This window comes from Sceloporus undulatus, chromosome 3 (assembly GCF_019175285.1).
Source record: "Sceloporus undulatus isolate JIND9_A2432 ecotype Alabama chromosome 3, SceUnd_v1.1, whole genome shotgun sequence".
Classification (NCBI taxonomy): Eukaryota; Metazoa; Chordata; class Lepidosauria; order Squamata; family Phrynosomatidae; genus Sceloporus; species Sceloporus undulatus.
This window is the reverse complement of record NC_056524.1, coordinates 17,169,613-17,191,079: the sequence shown is the minus strand read 5'-3', so window position 1 is coordinate 17,191,079 and position 21,467 is coordinate 17,169,613. Positions and strand designations below refer to the sequence as shown.

Here is a 21,467-nt window from a genome sequence, read left to right as displayed (position 1 = left end):
CAGCTAGAGAGACAGATAGAAGATAAAATAATTAGGTTCAGACATAATGTCTGTGGTGATGACAGAGGATAAAGAGAGTTGATGTCCAGTGGGTCCAAGGTTCCTGTGTAATAAAAATTGCACAGGAAACTTGAGAGCATTTAGTAGGTTCCTACATTGGTAGCCACAGCTGTGGGACAGGAAAAGATTCTTACATGGCTGTCAGCAGTGGCTTTTCCCACTCCGTGTCACCCATCCCCCCCATGTCACTGGGGACATGGCTAAAAGGCCGTGCTCACCCTTTCTCCTTCAATCCATCCCTGCTGATCTTACAGTGGCAGGTAAAGACATTTCTTTGCCACCAGGCTTTTGCATGACCGTGATGCTGTTCTGTTTTTGTTTTAAAGAGTTTTAAACTTTAAATTTTAATAATGTAATGTTTTTTAATTGGTTTAATTTTTAAATTGTTTTTTAAACATGTATTTTGCATGTTTTATAGTGTTTTAACTGGGACTGTTTTAGATTTATAAGCCGCCTTGAGTCTCTGTACTGGGAGGAAGGCGGGATATAAATAAGCATAATAATAATAATAATAATAATAATTCACGGTGGCAGTGGACTCCTCACGAGGAGACTGCCACCACTGTGGGGAAGCAGATCTGGGCACACTTGGTCCTCTCCTTGGTTGCCGCAATGGCGATGTCACCACTGGGAAGTTGGGCCAGGTGCACTTAGCCTTCTCCTTTGTCATGGTGGCAGTGACTTATTATTATTATTATTATTATTATTATTATTATTATTATTAAGCTTTATTTATATAGCGCTGTAAATTTACACAGCACTGTACATACAAACTTTTTAATAAGATGGTTCCCTGCCTTCAGGCTTACAATCTAAAAAGACATGACACAAAAGGAGAAGGGAATGGTGGGAAAGGCGATCAGGTTCAGCAGTTTTTCTCTCCCTCTGAGGCCTGGACCGAGGCAGATGGACTGGAGGGAGGGCTCTTCTTCGTAGTCCAGGCCAGGCCTGATGGAGCTGGGCCTGCATCTCTTGAGGGAACTGCCATTGCCACGGGGAAGTGGTGCCAGGGGCACTTGACTGTCTTCCATCTTGCAGTGACAGCACCCTTGTGAGGAAACCGCCATTGCTGTGGGGAAGTGGGGCTGGGCGTGCTTGGTTTCATGGCAGTAGTGGCCTCCTTGGACTTATTCATTTGTCCACTGCCACCATTAAGAAGCAGGGCCAGGCGTGCTCACCCCTTTCCTCGGCGGGAGGACAGCCCAATTGGATGTCACTCCTCTTCTGGGGTGAGGGCTGCACCAGCGCACCCCTCTTAGTGAACCCACTGGGTGTCAGTGGTGGGGATCCCCACTCTTGGGGATGACAGTGACATTGGTGGAAGTCTTCGCATATGGTGGCAGTGGCGATTTAGACAGAACTTTACAAATGGTGGAATGAGGAGTAGGAGCCTCATAGGGGGTTCTATGAGTCTTAAATTTCTCCAAACTCTGCCCAGGAGAAACACCCATGGCTCTTCTCAAAAGAGGTTAGTTTCTGAATCAGGCTCTTTGTCTAGGGGAGGAGGAAAGAGGAGTTGAGGTTTTGTTTTTCCCTGTTCAGATCACCAAAAAGTGAATGGACTCCTCTTTGTCAAGTGTTGATTCAATCTCATTAAAGTGTGGTCTTTGAATTTTTAAATGGCAAATCAGGTGCATCTATTCTAATTAGCTGTGTTGTGGCAGAGGACAATCCTCTCTAAGCTTATTTTGTAATCCCACTGGAATCAGGAAGTTCCTTCCGTAATTAATTATATCAATCTAGTTTATATCATTACTTTTCTACCTAATTAAGTGCTTCCTTTTTTTTTTTAATGACCTTTAATAATGCTGGTTCAGCAACAGATAACTTGCAAGTTCCTTATGATTTTCTTTGGAGGTAAGAATCATTGTGCAGCCTCTGTTCTGCCTATCTGTCTAGAGTCAGTGAAGGGTACTGTCCTGCAGGTCACATTATGCCCCTGGGACCACAATTTATAGCCCATGGAGCCACTATATTTTTAAAATACCTGGTGAAAATAGTAAAAAACACTTACCGACTCTGCACCACCAGAGATCCCCAAAACATGACAATTTGAGATTTTTTGTTCCCTCAGTATTCCCCCACAATCTCCCAAACCTAAGAAAAAGTTCAAAATGGAAATAGGGACTATTTGCTCCATCTCTTTATTTATTTATTCACTCCTGGAACCTCCTCCCCTTACAAGCACGACTCAACACGTCTCTAACCAGCTTCAAAGCTGAGTTAAAGACCATATTGTTTAGGGAAGCGTTCCCAGGGAGTCTGTGATTGTGTCCTGGTTGTTCAGATGCTTGACTTAATAGTGGATATTGCTGCTTTAACTTGTTTTATATGATGTTTTTAATTTGTTGCTTTAACTTTTAGATTGTACTCCATAGGCAGGCTTTTATATTCTTGATTTTACTTGGTTTTGTACAGTGCCGTGTAGATTTACGGCGCTTTATAAATAAAGCTAATAATAATTATTATTATTGTAATCTGCCTTTTTCACAGACTGGGACTCAAGATGGCTTACAAAAGACAGAAAATAACAATAAAAACAGACATAGTCAAGAACATACAAAAGTTGAGATTAAAAGAGTATTACACTCACAGCAAAATGAAAATCATTTAAAATACAGTGAGCCCTTGGTATCCACTGGGGTTGAGGTCCTGGACCCCTGTGCACACCAAAAACTGTGGAAGCTCAGGTCCCATTACATAGAGTGGTACAGTAAAAGGGTGTCCCTTATATAAAGTTGGCAAAATCAAGGTTTCCTTTTTGGATTAAAAAAAAAATACTTTCCAAGCCATGGATAGTCGAATCTATCGATGCAGAATCCATGTATGCAGATAGGAGGGCCAGCTGTATTACTTTAAAACAAAGATTAAAAACAGTACAGCGCCATTAAAAAGCTTTCTTTTGTTAATTACCATTACTAAAGGCTTGCTGGAATAGAAAATCTTTCACTTGCTGCTGGAAAGACAGAAAAGAAGGAAGCATATTAACCTTTCTAGGGAAGGTGTTCCAAGGTCTGGGAGGAACCACAGAGAAGACCCTCCTCTGCATTCTCACCAAATGTTCTTGTGAAGGTGATGGGATAGAGAGAAAATGCCTCCTTTGAAGATCTTAGAGCTTGATCAGGCTCACATGGGAGGATATGGGCCTTCAGATAGCCTTGACCCTAAAGTGATGTGATGTCACTTGTGTGGCCTGTGGTGGAAGAATTAGTGTTTTGAGGGCAAAACGGAAGAAGTGTGATTACTGGGTGAAAGCTGCACAGAATTCTGTCCACTATGTTATTTTTCCCAGTTGGGTTTCCCAAAATCAATTTTTTGGCCAGGATAAAAAAGAGTGGCACGTAGTCCTTCCATCCCTACTTAGGTCTGAATTTAAGTCCAGATGTAGTGGCTAAAACAACAAAGTTTTGGGGTGCCATGCTTCCCCCTCCCCCAGAACCAGGTGATGAGTTCTGGAGCAATCAAAAACCTGCACATGTTTGCATAATTTTAGGTTGGCCATAATAAAGGTAAAATGCTTTACTTGTTATGTAATTTCATAACAAGTTTCTTCTTTAAATTCCTATTACTTTCTGCTGCACAATTATGAAACTCTAAAATCTGGTTAGAGATCTCGGATATTAAGGCTTGAATTTTAATGAGTACAGAATCAGTTTTGTCTAGACCAGCTCTGGACATTTTTCTGGCAACCACATTTATGATTTTGTGTAAATCATTCTCTGTTTAAATTCTGGCATCAGAGGCAATATTTATTTTCCCTTTTCTAAAACATGGCTTCAATGTAGCCCCTTTATTGGTTTAAAACCATGGAGACACCAATTCTATTTCTTATTTCCAGTCCAAATTGCCACTTAGTTTGATCTGCAATTTTTGGCTGTTATGCTATCTGTCTCTCTTAGCTCCTAATTTCACTTGGTTTCACTTTCAAATACTTTCTCAACTGAGACTACACTTAAGCTGAAAATTGTTTATACTCACTTGAGCACAATAAATCACCAACTGAGGTGTGTTTGTGTGTGTTTCCATCCCTGTTCAGTATGGACCATCCAAGCTCCTTCAATAATATTGTTAAATCTTTGTTTGGACAAGTTTCGGTTTAGCCAACCTTAATGAATGCTTGAGATTTTCAGCTGTGGAGTCAATCATGTTGTAGTTTCCAGGATGCACAACTCTGCCATACAAATCCCCACTTGACTGCTGAGCATGGGGGTTATCTGAAAGACTGCATTTTTGCCTTTGTGGAATCCTTCCATATTTAGAATCATAGAGTTGGAAGATAATAATAATCCTGAAAAGCTACAAGCAGAATGCAAATTGTGCTACTAACAGTTGGCTATCTTGACCAGAGCCGCTGTCAAGTCGTTTCTGACTTTAGAGCAATCCTTACGTGAACCCCTTATGAGGTTTTTCTGGAGAACAGTTGTTCAATTGAGGTTTACCATTACCTTCCTTTGAGGCTGAGAGAATGTGGCTTGCATAAAGTCACCGAGTAGGTTTCCATGGTCAAACAATGGTCTCTTACAGTCCTAGGATGCTGGGACAAAAAGCACTAGGTCACACAAATGTTTTTGGATGCTCTAATCTAGCCATGTAGAACATTCTTTCCATTACTCTACAGCAAAAAACTGTTAATAGAAAGACCAACATAGGATGAGCTACCTCAAGGTTATGAGATTTGACTATTACGATTTTAAAACATAGGCCATTTTATGGCATGACACTGAAGGATTTTAAAAATCTGAAGTTGAAATATGCTTGTGCTGAATGGCACAAATGCAAGCAATGAATAAAAGGCTCAAACAACAGAGATAGCTGCCCATTTATTACAATACTAGTTAAATGGATGTGGTGGGTGGAATCCTTAACCACAAATTCCTAGCTATCATAGACCTTTGATTCTAGACAAGCAACTACAATTAAGGAGGATTATTCATTAGTTATGTTAAATTGATGTATGTGAAATTCACAATGTTTATGAAAATGGGGAAATTATTTACCAAGGTCAAGTTCTTTCTGAAATGTATTGATTGGAAAAAAATATGTTTATTTGGAAAGGGAAGCAAAACAGGATTACCTTGCAGATGACACTGAATTAATTGTGTGCTCACAACCAAGTCTCCAGCAATCCACAATCACAAACTCTCTCATATGTAGAGCAGTAGAGGGATATGTTTCCAGGAGAGCTTCTTGGTCTGAGGACCAGGTGTTGAGTCTCAGGGTCTGGTTCCAATTCCCCAGTCCTAAGGGTGGGGAGAAGGAATCTCAGGGTGAGAATTCTGTCATGTGAAGTGTGTATACATACATTTTTTTAAAATGAGAGAATGTTCTTTATTTGTGCTTAATGCTTCATGTATCATGCTTAATAACACCACTATTAGTTCCCTCTAGTAAGATCACCTCTAGTAAGATCACCATTGTCAACATCATCACCGCTTGCCTCCTGAGACATCAAAAGGGGCCATCTCTTAATGTCTGGTCCCTAAACCTAAGGGCCTTGGATCGTCTTGACCAGGCAACAGCTCTAGATCCAGTAGTTGTGGAGGGGAATTTAAGATATGGTCCACTTTGTAGTCCTCCAGCCACTGATATTATGGCCACAAAGTATAGAGAACCAGTGTGGTGCAGTGGTTTGAGTGTTGGACTACAACTCTGGAGATCAGGCTTTGATTCTTGCTTGGCCATGGAAGCCCACTGGGTGATCTTGGGTGAGACATGCACTCTCAGCCACAGAAAAGCCAGGATTGGTTCACTTTAGGATTCCCATACGTCAGAAATGAATTGAAGACATGCAGCAAGAAACAACAATAGCACAAAATATGCTCAGTGTATACCGAGAAAATTATAATTTAAAACAAGAAGAGGAGGAGGAGATGATGATGATGGTGATGGTGGCAGAGTACAGAACAGGTTATAGAGCTCTTCCTTACATCCATGAGAAACTCTACAGTGAGAAGATTAGCGACGGGGGAAGATATCACTCATGTCTACAATTTTTGTGTATGTGCCAAGGGTGGGCAACTGCATATGGGATGAGGTTCATTTTCACACAAAAACTCTGCATGTATTTTTGCACAGGATAATTTTCTCAAACACTTGTGGGTGTATGAATAGTCACCAAAAACTGCACAGTAATATTAATTTTCTCCCACAGTAGGAAGAAAACTGTGAAAGCTCTTTGTCCTGGCATGCAGGGACAGAACACTCAAGGGCTTACAACCCTAGTCTGAAGGTGGCGATTGCAAGGTCATTGATAGGTGTGTAGGATCAGATTGTACCTAGAGATTGATACTGGGACAGTGAGGAAATAGTTTGTCCCCATCAGTGTCTGACAGTCTATGCATAAAGTTCATATATAGGGTGGGCAACTCACTAGTTTCTGTGGTGCCACTTGTAATAGGAGTCTTATCAAGCCTCATCAGATGATATGGGAAGGTTGTGGTGTGTGAAGTCCAATCCTATCCTTAACATCCTCATGCATGCCAGCTCCATACCTGATTGCCCCATGTTGAATGGACAAATCTGAAGGGAGTTCCAAACATGTTCTCCTTGAATACTTTTAGAATTCTTCCTGTGGATTCTCTCCATTTCATGGTGTTCTTTCTGTTCTTGGGTGGTATTTGGTATGGTTTGGGCATTTAAAAAAAGATTTATACTCCTAGAACTGTCTGCATTAATAGACTAGTTTTCAGTTTTACGTATAAGATACTTTGGGGGCTGTGATGAAGCGTTCTTATTGGATCCTGCCCGTAAAATCTTATAGACAACCCACATATATTGGTTGAATTCAAAGACAGCCATGTTAGTATGGAAAATCAGTATGCAAAGGGATCTTGTAGCACTGTTGAGACTAACTGAAGGAAAGAAGTTGGTAGAATGAGTTTTTGTAGACTTAGGGCTACATCACATTCTTCTGAGGAAGTAGTCTGAAGTCTATGAAAGCTCATGCTACCAACTTCTTTCTTTCAGTCAGTCTCAAAGGTGTTACAAGATCCATACATATTGATGGTCTCCCTTTATGGTGCACTCTTCACTATCCTACTACTATACCTTTAAACCTGGCTTACCTATGTGTGTCTTGGACAGACCATCTATTTTAAAACAAAAATACATTTCATTTTTAAAGTATTAATACAGTAGGTATATCTGATGTTACCTATCTTCTGCTATACTAAAAAAATATGAATACTTTCTATGATTGTTGTTTCATTGCCACCTATGCAGCTGAAAGTTCCATTTCCTACTGTATTGAATTCCTGCACCAGACCCTGGGTGTCTGTACGGTATATGGTTACCATGAAGATGTGTACCACAATGTTTGATGATGTCTAGGGCTGCATCTGCACTGAAGAAATAATGCAGTTTGATACCACATTAACTGCTATGGCTAAATGCTGTGGAATCCTAGGTTTTATGGTTTGTTGTGACACCAGAGCTCTCTGACAGAGAAGGCTAAATGCCTCACAAAACTACAGTTCCCAGAATTCCATAGCAGTGAGCCATTGCAGTTAAATTGATGTCAAACTGGATTATTTCTGCACTGTGGAGAAAGCCTAGGATTCTTCAGCTGACTTCCTTCTCCTAAAAAATCTTTACTTTGGTCTAGCAGTCATTTTTCTATCATTCTTCCATGGAGACTTCCCGAGACTGATAGACATGCCCAGCCCAGAGCTTTGATTGCTTAACTCCAAAAAGTTTGGATTATTTTTTTCCTTTGTGTATTCAAACTTATCTGAAGTGCTGAATTAAGGTTGCCATCTGTTGTTGTTTTTCCTGAGAAGCTCCTCATTTTAACATCTGTAGGGCAGATAGGTACATTATAATCCTTTTCATGTGGTTGTACTTACTGAATTTGTCTGGTGCAAATGGGAGAGACTTTCTTTCTTTCTTTCTTTCTTTCTTTCTTTCTTTCTTTCTTTCTTTCTTTTTGAGGAATGCTCACATCTGTTCATATTCAGGATGGAAAGAACCTGAGGCTTTAAAAAGTTTGCATTTAGAGAAAGGGACACTTACAAATTTCTGCACCCCTGCATAGGAGTATTTAAAATTATTTTGTCTTCTGTATGTCCTGATCTGTAAGACATATCATAAGCTGTGATGGTGGTGTGGAATATACACCTAGTACAAACTAGTGTACTTATTTGGCTATTGGTGGTTAGGCAACTTTGACGTATGGTGACTCTATAAGAGAGAAACCTCCAAGATCTCCAGTCACCAGCTGCCCTGCTCAGATCCTGCAAGCTCAGGTTGTCACTTTTTTTTATCAAGTGTAGTACAACCTTCCTCTTTTCTTACTGCCTCCTATCTTACCAAACATCATTGTCTCTTCTATGTGAGTCATGTCTTTTCATGATATGCCCAAAATATGACATCCACTGTTTAGGCATCTAAACTGGCTATAAAGAAACTATTTTAGTTAGAAAGTTTACATAAAATGAGAACTAGTGCTGCATAGCATATAATGGCCTGAATCCAGTTGCTATTACTAGTGAGAGTAAATTGATTTAATCAATAAGATGTCCATGCCTTGGCTTTAGTGTGTTTGTGTGCATGTGCTTACAAGTCAGCTGTGGGCATATGATGACAATTGAATTTCATAACATTTTCTTAGTCAAAGATTGGGAGGGGGTTGGCCAGTTCTTTCCTCTGAAATACAGCCTCCAGCACCTGGTATTCATTGGCAGTCTCCCATCCAAGTATTAGCCAGGGCTGACACTGCTTAACTTCCAAGACCACATAGGATCTGGTGCCTTTAGGTCTAGGATGTTTAAGCCATCTTGGCTTACTGTCCAGAAACTGAGTCAGTGGATCTACACTAATTGGGATTACCAATTGGATTTAGACCAGTGTTTGACTGGAGCTAGGAGGACCTGGGCTTCAAATACCTACTTGGCTATGAAGATTACTAAGTGACTTGGATCAGTTGCTACCTCAGATGGTTGGTATGAGAGAAAATGTTGGAGGGATTCCTACACAGTATCCTATGCTGTTTGCAGGAAGAGTGAGATTGAAATGAAACAATGATTTTTATGTTGTCATGTCCAATTAAAACAGGATGAGTTAACTTCATAACTGCTGTTCTCCTACTGGGTTAATTGTATAATCTTCCTGCCATCTGCAGAATAAGAGTAAAAAATATTGGAGTGTAGGGTCCCCCCCTCTTTTTGGTGAGAACAGGGAATTGTGGGCTATGTTTATCAACAATTACTTCTCAAACTGGATGCCCAGACATGAGGATGATATTGATAGGATTTAAATTTTGTGGGTTTGGGATATATGGTGTGCATTAGATCAGACATTATTGGTGGGATTCTAGATTGGTTTCCTTCTACTTCCACCTTTACCCTACTGCTAGTGTATAAATCTCTCACTGAATGCAAAGGGTAAGGTGGAATGTTTTTTAAAAGGCAATATATTAGCATGTTTAACACTTTCTCTTTATAGCTTTCTTTGCAGACTCTAATCATTCTCTGGCCTGTGATTAATATCTGGGACTGGGGCTAGCATGTCTGAAAATTAAAAGTAACAGTCTCCAAACATCCAAATATTCTCCCCATCATCCATCCACCTGTCACAAGTCCAGGTTGAACAAGTGTGAGAGTAATCTCCCCCCGCCCCATATGGCAAATGAATCTAGGAATCTCAAGTGGTAGGGTTCTGGAAAGAGAGATGGCCTTCATAAATAGAGAAGATTATAAACACTTTCCTACACAAAATTGCTAGTATTTTGTTTAGTGTTTGGTTTTCCAACATTCTTTATTTCATCAGAAGGTTTGTCACTGTCCTTTTATGTGCAGAACACCACTGAGGAATTTTGCTTGTTAGACCGAAACCCTTTTTGATCCCCCCTCCCCAAAAATTCCTTACGTCTGATTCAGAGCTTGGAACCTTAGGTCTGAAAATTAATTTGATAATGTTAAGCACTGGAAATTAGTTAACCAATTCAATGTCACAAACAGTCCTAATTGAATTAGTTTTAATTTGTTCCATTATTGTCTATCCATGTGCCATTTAGAGCATGTTTGGATCCAGACACAGATTGTCACTGTTGACCTTAGGGGAACATATTTTATTACTAGCTCCTTCAAAGGGCTCTTTTTGTCCTTTAAAGTTGTCTTCCTCCAAAATATGCAGAGAGATCTAGTAGCACCTTTGAGACTCAGCCATTCCTTTTTCAGCTGGCTTCAAGGCAGATAGGAACAGCAGCGGTGTTCACCACTGACCTGATCCATCTTTGGAAGGGGCAGCTTCAAGCTACCCCTTCCACCTGTCTGTTTCACCCCTAATGGAGAGAAAGAAGTTGGCAGCATGAGCTTTCATAGACTTTAAGTCTATGTGGTTAAGATGCCAATTTTGAGGATTGAAAGATCGACAGTTTGAGGCCTGCGTGCTGCATGATGGGGTGAGCTCCTGTCACTAGTCCTAGCTTCTGCCAACACAGCAGTTTGAGAGTATGCAGATGCAAGTAGATACCACTTCAGTGGGAAAATAACAGTGTTTGGTGCAGTCATACTGGCCACATGACCACCAGAGTAGTTGTCGGACAACACTGTCTCTTTGGCTTAGTAATGGAGATCAGCATCAACCCCTATAGTTGGTTACAACTAGACATTCATACCTTTACCTTTTTATCTTTAGTTTTAATGATCAGATATCAAACAGGTTGGCTCTTTTCTACACCCATCTTATCTGTAGAAGGAAAAGATGGAGGGGAGCACCCAAGAAAAAAGAAATGGGGATTTTATTGAGGAAAACCTTTCACTTAGAATCATAGAGTTGGAAGAGACCCCAAGGGTCATGCAGTCCAACCCCTTGCCATGCAGGAATACAGACTCAAAGCACTCCTGACAAATGGCCATCCAGACTCTAATTTTCCAAGCACAGCACTGTTTGAGCAAGATTGTTGTTGTTGTTGTGGTGGTGGTGGTGGTGTGCCTAAGTCACTTTTTTAGTTATGGAAACCTTAAAACAAACCTATCAAAGGGTATGATCATTAGGTGCCATATCTATTTTCTTGGCACATTTCTTCAGAGGAGTTTTGCCATTGCCATCCTCTGAGATGGAGAGACTTGCCCAAGGTCACCTGGTGGATTTTTATGCTCGAGTGGGGATTTGAACCCTGGTCTCCAGAGTTGTAGTTCAACGCTCAAACCACTACACCAAAAGGAATTAATTGCAGACCACCCCAAAGAATATTATACTAAAATTGTATCAAAATACACAGTCGAAACCAGTCCAGATTTTTCTCCTCCTTGTATGTAATACAAGAAGATCAATGCGGCTTTTTACCACAATGACAAATGAAGCAGAATATAAGAATGACGATTACTCTAATACAATACTGTGGGGAAAAATTCAGGGGAAAAATCAGCACTAATATTTTTAAATGCTGAAAAAACATTTGACAGTGTGAACTGGAATTTCATGGTAGAAGTCATGAAGAAGATGAATCGAGATGAAATGAATTAACTGTGATTTCTCAGGTTAGCATATATATCCAACTCTTAGTGGTGTGATTCATTCCATTTTGTTTACTTCCCTTCAAGTAGATAACCACATTTTTAAAACAACAACAAGCCTTCTCTATGTTTGTACTGTGTTTTTAGACTATAAGCTGCTTTGTGTCCCAATTTTGGGGTGAAAGCAGGGTACAAATATAATAATAACAACAACAACAACAACAATTCTCTTCTTCTCTCGTTCCAGGTGCTATAGCAGTTTTGATCCCGCGTCTGGATATAGTTATCTCATTCGTTGGAGCTGTAAGCAGCAGCACTCTGGCTTTGATCTTGCCACCATTAGTTGAAATCTTCACTTTCTACAAGGAGAAACCAAGTGTCTGGCTAACACTGAAAGACATATCTATAGCCCTCCTTGGAGTGATTGGTTTCTTAACTGGCACTTACGTGACTGTTGAAGAGATTATTTGTCCTTCTTCCATAGCTTCTGTCAATGCTTCAGACACATCTGGATGTTTCAATACTACGCGGTTGACCGTGGGTGCCAATTAATATTTGGATGACAAAGACTCTCCCAAGTTTGTTATATAATATATTTGGATATATTTGAGAACCAAAGATGACTGATTTCAAATGTGAAGGCTGGAGATGACAGTTAGTTCAATGGATTCCTGAGAACCTAAACCTACTCCAGCCCAGTGTCCAAGATAAAATTCTCTTAATTCCTTTATTTTCTTTTATCTTAGAATCATAGAGTGGAAAGAGACCTCAAGGGTCATCCAGTCCAACCCCTGTTTTCTCTGACACCTCCCACTTAGCCTTCTCTACGTGAGTTGGTCCCCAGCCTTGATGCCAACAGAGGCCCTGAGTATCCCACCTCTCCCTCACTGACAACTACCGGACTGCACCACCTCTCAGTCTGCAGAGTTCTCTGAGACTCTCCCAACCAGATCTGGAACTCCGAGGATGCCTCTTACTCGTTGTAGGGCAGCAGTCCAGCCTTCCCATCCTAAGGATGACCCTTCCCTTCTTTCCCTTTCCATAACCCCATCACCGGACTTCTACCTCCTCCCTCAATATCTGCTTCACCCTCTCTTTTATCTGCTTCCTCTCCTGATCTTCTCACCATATTCTCCAATGAAGAACACACTAAAGGTCATAATAACCTTTAGTGTGTGTTTTTGCAGATGGGACCAGACAGCAAAACACTATTCAGTACCATATATGGCCAGCACCGATTATGATGGTCTTTCCTATCAGATTTCTTAATCTTTTGTGTCGCTTCTGTTGGTATTGTTAACCCCACAGAGGTTAGTATGACAAAAAATACAAATGCACTTTTTATAGTCATGGTACTTAGGAGCTTCCAGTGGGTTGTGTGGCACAAATTCCCATACATTTAGCTATCCTCTCTCCCAACATTTTCCTTTCCCTTGAAGGCAGATGACTCTAACATGAAGTGTAACAGAATTAACAGCCTTCATACCAGGAGGCAATGAGTGAAATTGAATGTGCCTGCAAGTTCTTCTAATGTCTGAAAAGGAGTATATCTTAGGATGTAACTCCTTATCACAGTGGTGTCTTTACATGACACAAAACTATAAAAATAACCTCTGCTGTGATGAGATTTTACCATTTTTGCTTTCGTTCTTTTTTAGTAAAAACAAAGCCATATTCATTAATGGCCACATCTGCTTTTTAAACGAATTTTCCTCCATCTCAATTAATTGCAGCACTACAGATCTGCACAATGTTGTATTTTTCTATTTATTCATAACTTTACAGAGCAATTCTATATTTGTACTTTAGAGCTATTTATTACAATGGAGATATTTCTGCAGAGTTTCACTTTAAATGGAAATAACAAACAAGTTACAGTTTTTTTCATCCAGTTTTTAAGGAAACAGCATTTTGGTATTTTGTTGATGCAATGGATTGGAAGATTTCATGGGTTAAATCCAAACTTAGATCTAATTCACTGAAATAAGTAAGATCTAATTTAATCATGAGCAACCTAAGGTTCATGGATTTCAACAAGATTACCCTAAGTATTGCAAAGTCTGAGTTGAACCCAGTGTTTTTAGCTGACTGGAAATGAATTGGTTTTTAAATCCTAAATCCTGTTGGTAATCCTACATAGAGAAGCCTGTGTGGTGTAGTGGTTTGAGCATTGAACTATGACTCTGGTGACCAGAGTTCAAATTGCCACTTGGCCATGGAAACTGACTGGGTGACGCTGGGCAAGTCACACTCTTTAAGCCTCAGAGAAGGGCAATGCCAACCCCCCTCTGAACAGATCTTGCAAAAACAAAAACAAAAACTACCCACCATGATTGCCTTAGGGTCACCATAAGTTAGAAATAACTTGATGGCAACAAGAACATCAAAGCAGACTCTTTAAATCAGTGCCATTTACTATGTTTTGCATTTATGTATTGACTCATCATTCACACTTTTATTCAATTGGTCTAGGTAGGATTATGCAATAGAATTCAGCTCTATGTGTTAGTAGGCTGTGCATGTGAGTCTGATTCATTTGAATTTTTTTGTATTTTGTTAAGAGTAGGAGCCTTGTGTGCTCAAAGTTTTATCTGCTATTCTGCTGCATCTAATCCATAGGAATTCAACCTCAACAGAAATTCCAGTGTAGCCATTGTACAGTTCACATTTTTCCAATGTGTTTTGCATAGAATGTGTTTCCAGGGATTATGGGCAAAATCAAGCAAAACTGACACAGATCTAAGCACACAACATTTTTGTACTCTTCAAACAAGGATGAAGTGAGAGTTTTAGATATTTAGAAAATTTCCCCCTTTATTATCCATGTAAATGCTGAAACAACACAGTTCATATGGCCTTGCTTGTATGTCTTTATTATCAAATTTTATCATTATCTTATGACACTAAGGGCAAGTTTGTACCCAAATCCATTTGGTTCTGTTCCCCCTTCTTGAGATCCATGACTCCTTGCCCAGTTTATCTGTAGTTTTTATAGAAATATATGTTACAGTGAGCAGGTGGAGAGAGGTCTGTGAATCAAGATGATGTGTGTCTGGCTGTATATCACTATGCTGCTCATACTTCCTGCAGGGGCAGAATAATAATAAATAATAATAATAATGTTTATTTATATACCGCTTTGCCAAATTAGATCAAAGCGGTGGAATGGCCTCTGTTCATATTCTACTTCTCCCTGATAAGTGGTAGATACATCAGATCTTAATAACTCCTTGTTATGCATGATGATACTAAAATTCATATTGGGAAAGGAACAACAACACACAATAATATTCAAAGACATAGCCATGCTAGTCTGGAAAATCAGTATGCAAAGAGATCTTGTAGCGCCTTTGAGACTAAGGCGGGTTACAAACCGCTATAAAGTACGTGCTCCGCATGTACTAGGGTTAGGAAGGGCTGTATTAGGGTTAGGAAGGTTCTTACCTTCCTCATGGCCCTTCCTCCCAGTACGCGCGGAGTGTGTCGTAAATGGCGGCGCCCATCCACATGGGCGCTGCCATTTTGACGTCTTGGACGCTGTGTGTCCAGACATGTCGCGGCGGAAGTGACGCCAAGAGGGCGTGTTCCACCCCTCACGGCGCCACTTCCACATTTTGAAAAGGAGTGCCATTTCAGCGCTCCTTTTTCGCTGCGCAGGGAAGCCTCGCAGTCTGGCCGCTGGGGCTTCCCTACGCAGCGAATGGCAGCGGCGGGAAAACGGCCCCTTGAGGGCCGTTTGTAACCCGCCTAACTGAAATAAAAAAGTTGGTAGCATGAGGTTTTGTAGACTTGAACATACTTTCTCATGTATACATCTGAGGAAATAGGCTCAAGTCTATGGAAGCTCACACTACAAACTTCTTTCTTTCAATTAGTCTCAAAGGTGCTTTTCCATATAGCAATAATATGCTACTGTCATGGCTTTCGGTTTAGTTGAGAACCAAACCATGGTAGTAAATCTGTATGTTTTAAAACTGGATCTGCTGCAGTCATGTAAAGTTTGGGGTAGGGAGTGTTTTCCTTCAGGCACACTCCCTTCTCATACCTCAGAATGAGCACTTGTTACAAGGAGGTAAAAACAATGTGTGTGGGAAAGATCCATGTTCCTCTCCTGTGTGCTTGTTTTGAACCTTAAATGTGGTCTCCTTCTCCTCTTTTCCACTTGACTGTGTAGCAGGTTAATGTTCAAATGCATAATTCTGCTGCTGTTCTATCTAGTTTAGTTGTGATGCTAAATATTCTGTACATAATTTCCCTGCCCAAAAAATACCTGGTACAGGCAAAACCAATTTTAATTTTGCTTCCTTTGGGGAGTTTTGGCAGTTTTCTGTCCGTGTGTGCAGAAGATATGCTACTGCCAACTTTGTTCGGATCATATGTTCTCTGTCCTGTGAATCACACTTGGAGTCCTCAGTGCAGAATGTGTGCCAATACACTGAAGCATCTGTCTTGGACTGATGCTTGGCTGACAGTAGTCTTTGGCTATACAAAACTGATGGGAAGACCGGGGCTTTGCTCTGCTGTCCAAAGTCATGCTTGTTAAGCCCACAGGTGCCTTTTGTAAGCAAAGAGGAGGGGGAGGAGGAAGAATTCTCCTTGAGAAGCGGAATGTCCAGCATCTCCCTCCCCTCTAAAATGGAGGCAGATGATCACATCCAGAATTGACGTCATTGGCAACTCTTGTGTTCTGATCCTTTGGAAGATTTCCACTTTGAAAAATCTTGGTGGTAAGACATCAAACAGTCATGCCGTGCCACTGAGGTTGAATAATCTCTCATCTAATCATCCCAACACTTAGCTATCTTTTAGCCTTTTTTCTTGTGCTTCACCTCCATATATAGCACTTTTAAAAATTTCTCTTTGGAACATTAAAAATGCTAACAGATGGGGCTTAACCTGACACAATATGGTGTCTTGGAGTATTCAGTGTGTTTATGTGCCCAATTTCTACACTGTATCTCATGTTTTCCTACTGTGTAGGATCTTATTACTTCTTGATGGCTGATTCAAAGCAGTCATGCACAGGTGAAATGCCTGTATGTCAGTGGCACTACTTTAATATTCATGATAGTATTCTGGTATTCTATGCTTGGTATTCAGTAGATCTAAAAATACAAAGAAGGAAGTTCTTCAGAAGGCTAGCATGTCTAGGCTAACATGTAAAATAAACTTTTAGCAGTTGGCACATGTGAAACAGAGTTCCAGGGAATGCTTGCCAAAGACTGTTAACTTAAAAACTAAACTAATGATGCCGGTGGTTTTAAAAATGTGTATAAATGAGATGATATGCTTAGATGATGACAGCTGGAACTAATGTATGACTCAGAGATGAAAATGATATGTATTTAAAGGGGCAACAGAAATGATCGTTTGTAAGTAAGATAAACTATACTGGTGGGTGTTCTTATTTTTCAAAAGCATAGAATAGAATGGGATTATGTTTATATGCAGTATGCAAATGTATTTAAGTAGGTTATATTTTGGGCACTTTTAATGTAGTTTATTCAGTGGCTGCATTAAAAAAGAAGGGAAGAGGCCTTGTGGGTCCATTACATGAGATCTTTACCCTGTATGGTCTTTATCGCAATAAACTTTGTAAAACTCTCAATCTCTTGTTTTCTTCACAATACTCTTCAATGTATAACTTTGGGTGGCTTTTCACTGGCTTAGGACAACTGCCATAATGCAGCAACTTATATTTTTCAGAATGATTTAATAATAAGAATAATAAAGGGAAGAAGAAGAGGTGTGAAGTCTTTCTCTTCCTTGTAGACTCAGGCAAAAGCAAACTTCTGCAGCCTTTCCTGGTTTTTCAGTTCTTCATCAATAACTTGTTACCATCTTAACCATACAACCATACTTGCTTGGTCACAAGTGCCCCAGTTTTCTTCTGTGAAATATTGAAGTGTATGCTGGCATGACATCGCAGTTGAGTGTTGGACTAGGATGCTGGAAACCAGGTTTCAGATTCTTGCTCTGCCATGGAAACTTACTGGGTTATCCTGGATAAGTCACACTCATCCTCACAAGAGAAAACTTCTCTGAAATGAGTCTTGCCAAGAAAAACCTATGATACATTCAGGTCACTGTAAATCTGAACTTGAAGGCACACACAACAACACTATAATGACTATGTTGTCCCTTCAGCTAGTTCAGGAATCCACCACAGCTGAAGTATCTCTAAGAAGTGGCCATCTTGTACAAAGCTCCAACAAAGGAAAAATCACATTCTTCTAAAGTAATTGGACCACTTTTGCCATCAGGATGTTCTTTTTAGTGTTTACTCAGAATCTCCTTTCCTGCAATTTGTCCATAATCACCTGTTGTGATTACGCATATGGTAAATATTGCTGAATTGAGTCTAAGCAACAACTACAGTGTCTTCCATAATAACTGAATTAACATAAATGAAAGTTAAAAGTTGGCCTACTCTGGGAATCACGTACAGATCAGCGGAAAAAATCCACAGAGATTTGTGTTGGCTGGCTACCCTGCATCTGTATTCCATTATTTGCTGTTTTGCAGAAGTGACACTGAGTGTGTGCAGCAGAAAAAACATGCCACTGGAATAAACTGCATTGTTGCTTAGCTTTCTATTCTTCCAGCAACATACTTTTGATCTCCAAGTGGCATCCTTATCTCCTTTTCCTCTCCATCCATCCAAACGTTTTTTTTTAATCTGACAAAGAATTCATATATAACAATTTGCAAGAGGGTTTAAAAATAGGCAAGCTTCTTTTAGATGATCAGTATGTAAATAAGATTGATAGATGAGACATTCCCAGTGAGCCCAGCCCTGGTTTAATTTTCAAGGAAAATCACTGGCGACTTACATTGTTCAGGTAATACTTGGTTGAGGTAAACCGTAGGTCAAAGTAAGTGATGTAGGCTGTATCCACACTGCAGAGATAATGCGGTTTGACACTAACTGCCATGGCTCCATGCCATGGAATTCTGGGATTTGTAGTTTTGTGAGATAATTCTCCTCTGTCAGAGAGCTCTGGTGCCAAATCAGGACAAATCTCAGGATTCCATAGCATGGAGCCTTGACAGTTAAAGCTGTGTCAAACTGTATTAATTCTGCAGTGTGGCAGCAGCCATAATAGTCCTTTAACTTTCTCAAAGCAGATCCCGAAAGAGAATCTCCCAGTATTTCCTAAGATGGTGTTATCTAACATCTCACAGCTGCATGTTAGTTTCCTTCATTTTTTTGTCTGATCACAAAATTTGCAATTTTCCCCACACAGAGAGATGCAGCTCTTTCCTATTAATCTTTGAACAAGTGGTGGAAGAGGTTGACAGCAGCAAGAGAAAAGATGTGGGCAAGCAATGAGGAAAGGTAGTCTTTAAACTACTCAGAATGGGTGAAGTTTAAACCCAGAGATGGGCAACCTGCAAGCTGCAGTTGGACTCTCTCATCCAGATTTTAAGCCCTTGTCTATCTCTTCCACCACCTGAATTTGCTGCAGCAGCAGATTCCTCCCCCTTCAGTGTGATTTCCCCTTTAAACCAAGGTGCACCAGAGGCAGGCACTTCATTTTCAAAACAAATTGCAATCAGAATTCTTGGGAAATGGTCAACAGAACTTGGGTCACGAATATGTAGGTAATGTGAGATGAGATTTCTGGGTCAAAGAAGACAGCTTATATTGGGGTCACAGGTCTCCAGCAAAACTGGGAATCGGGCAGCTCTCCAAATGTTGTTAGATGACAAATCCCAGCAATTTTCACTATTAGCTATTCTGGCTAGGCCTGTTGGGAGTTGCAGTCCAGTGACATGCTTTCCGCCCTGATTTAGTTTTAGGCCAAGGCTACATGGAGAGTGCAAAAACAATATTTCCCTCTATGATGAACCATTGGAACAGCGGCAGGAATTGTGGACTCTCCAGATGTTGTTGGATTGCAGCTCCCAGCAATCATTTTCACGAGTGATTGCTGGCTAGGGATGCTGGGACTTGTACAGTCGGCCCTCTCCTTACGCGGGGCATCCGTTCCGGATCCCGCTGCGTAAGGCGAATTCCGCCTATGCTCAAGCCCCATTGGAAACAATGGGGCTCGTGCACAGCGGTGTGGCGGGGCACCACGGGAGCATGCCCCCATTCAATTGAATGGGACATGCTGCCCCTTCCACCCTGCGCGCTCCCCGCGGCTTGAGCGTGTACGCTCAAGACCACGTATGGCGCACCCGCTGTAGTAATCAACAATAATTGTACTAGCCTCAGGGAAGGGCAATGAGGATGATAAGGGGTATGGAGAACAATTTAGCCTTCCATGTACTAGAGAAGGCTTCATGGAAGAGATGGAAACGCCATCAGATGGATCCAAAATTGGTTGAAAAACCATGCCCAAAGATTTGTCATCAGTGCTTCCAAATGGAAGGAGATTTCAAGTGAAGTGCTGTTGGGTTCTGAGCTGGGGCCAATGGTCTTCAATATTTTTATCAATGATTTAGATGACGAGTGTAGAGAATCCACATCAGATTTGTGGAGAATACAACACTGTGAGAGATAGTGAACACATTGGAAGATAGGAACAGAATTCAAAAGGACCTTGATTGCTAGAAAACTGGGTGGTAATGAATAAAATGTCATTCAACAGAGATGGATGCAAAATTCTACTTTTATCTACAAAAAACAGCTCAGAACTACATGTCAAAAGGAATTATTGAAATTATTGTTGATCATAAGCTGAACATAAACCAGCAATGTGGTGCTGCAGCAAAGAATTTGTAGTTTGTTGTGGCATCAGAGCAAAGCTCTGGTGCCACAACAAACTACAATTCCCAGAATTCCATAGCACTGAGCCATGTGTTACCAAGTTTGATTTTATATAAATTTTGGGTGCCATGTGATCTAAATCTATGACCCCTGACTGACCCCATCACTAGCCGCCATTACCCTAAGAGTGAGCTGACCACATAGCCAGCTGTCTTGCTAGGCTTGGTCAAAGGAAAAAGGTAGAGTTTGAACCTTTCAGCAAGCAGTTTTGGGAGCTGCCATACTAGTTTCGCAGGCTGCTCAAAGCAGGAAGACAATAGCAGAGCTTCCTCCTTTTGAGAGCCAGTGATTAAGTTAACTGCTCCACCATCGAGATATTTGTCTCCCCCTGAAAAGTGCCAGGCCTCCTCTTTGTGTATCCATTGTGTAAGTTTCAGCTTAGACAAAGATAAAGTCCTCAAGCCTTTGTTCGCCAGGCTGCCATAGCCTGAGGTTATGTTTAGGGGTATAAAAGGACCCCACTTCCAACCCTCCAGTGGGCTTGTAGAGCAGAAGTTCTGAGCGTGATTCCAAGCTGGCCTTGTTGAGCTTTGAGTTCCAAACCTGATACCTTGCTTGTTGAGCAGCCTGCTCCAAGCTTGCGATCTCTGAGCCTTGGGCTCTGCTGAAATCACTTGAGTGAAGCCAAGCTCACTGTCTTTCGGGCCTCTGGTTGGCTTTCCCGCTGTAACTCAGCTCCTAGCCATTGTGGCTGCCGCTTTCTTTCCCCGTTCCCATGGCCGTGTCTCACCATTCACCATCCCTCACATCTGTCACTTTGGAGAAGACTCCTAAGGTAAATATCCCAACGGTGCCTCTATCTTTTCTCCTTTTCTCCTTTACTCCTGAACTCACCCCTGCCTTGCCTTAGCATTGAATGTGCGTGTGCGTGTATGATCCCCTTTGTTGTGTGACTTTAATAAATGTTTCATATTTTTATTGCAACTCATTGACATTTTGAGTCTCTTTCTCTCGGGGTTTTACCGGATGACCTCTGGTATACACATAGGGACCTGATCCCGCTGCATGCATTGTTAGGACACGCCTCTCGTAAATTCCCCTAATTCGATCCTTCCTAACACATGGCAGTTAAAGTGGTGTCGAGCTAAATTATTTCTGCAGTGTGGATGCAGCCATTGTCTTTTCCACCATGTCATGTTTTCTCATGATGTGACCAAAGAATGACAGCCTCAGGT

At 40.9% G+C, this 21,467-nt stretch overlaps 1 protein-coding gene across 5 annotated transcripts in view; it reads left to right on the top strand.

The window, feature by feature from the left end:
- Positions 1-21,467, top strand: part of SLC36A4 (solute carrier family 36 member 4) — a 203,330-nt gene that overhangs the window by 155,354 nt on the left and 26,509 nt on the right. For 4 of the 5 annotated variants that reach the window (XM_042459979.1, XM_042459977.1, XM_042459978.1 and 1 more), the window contains one exon: positions 11,764-14,905. The exons of the other annotated variant lie outside the window; for it this stretch is intronic. In XM_042459979.1, coding sequence (XP_042315913.1) covers positions 11,764-12,068 — 305 coding nt within the window. In that variant the 3' untranslated portion in view covers positions 12,069-14,905. Of the gene's footprint in view, positions 1-11,763; positions 14,906-21,467 lie in introns of those variants that run through there. 5 annotated transcript variants of the gene reach the window in all.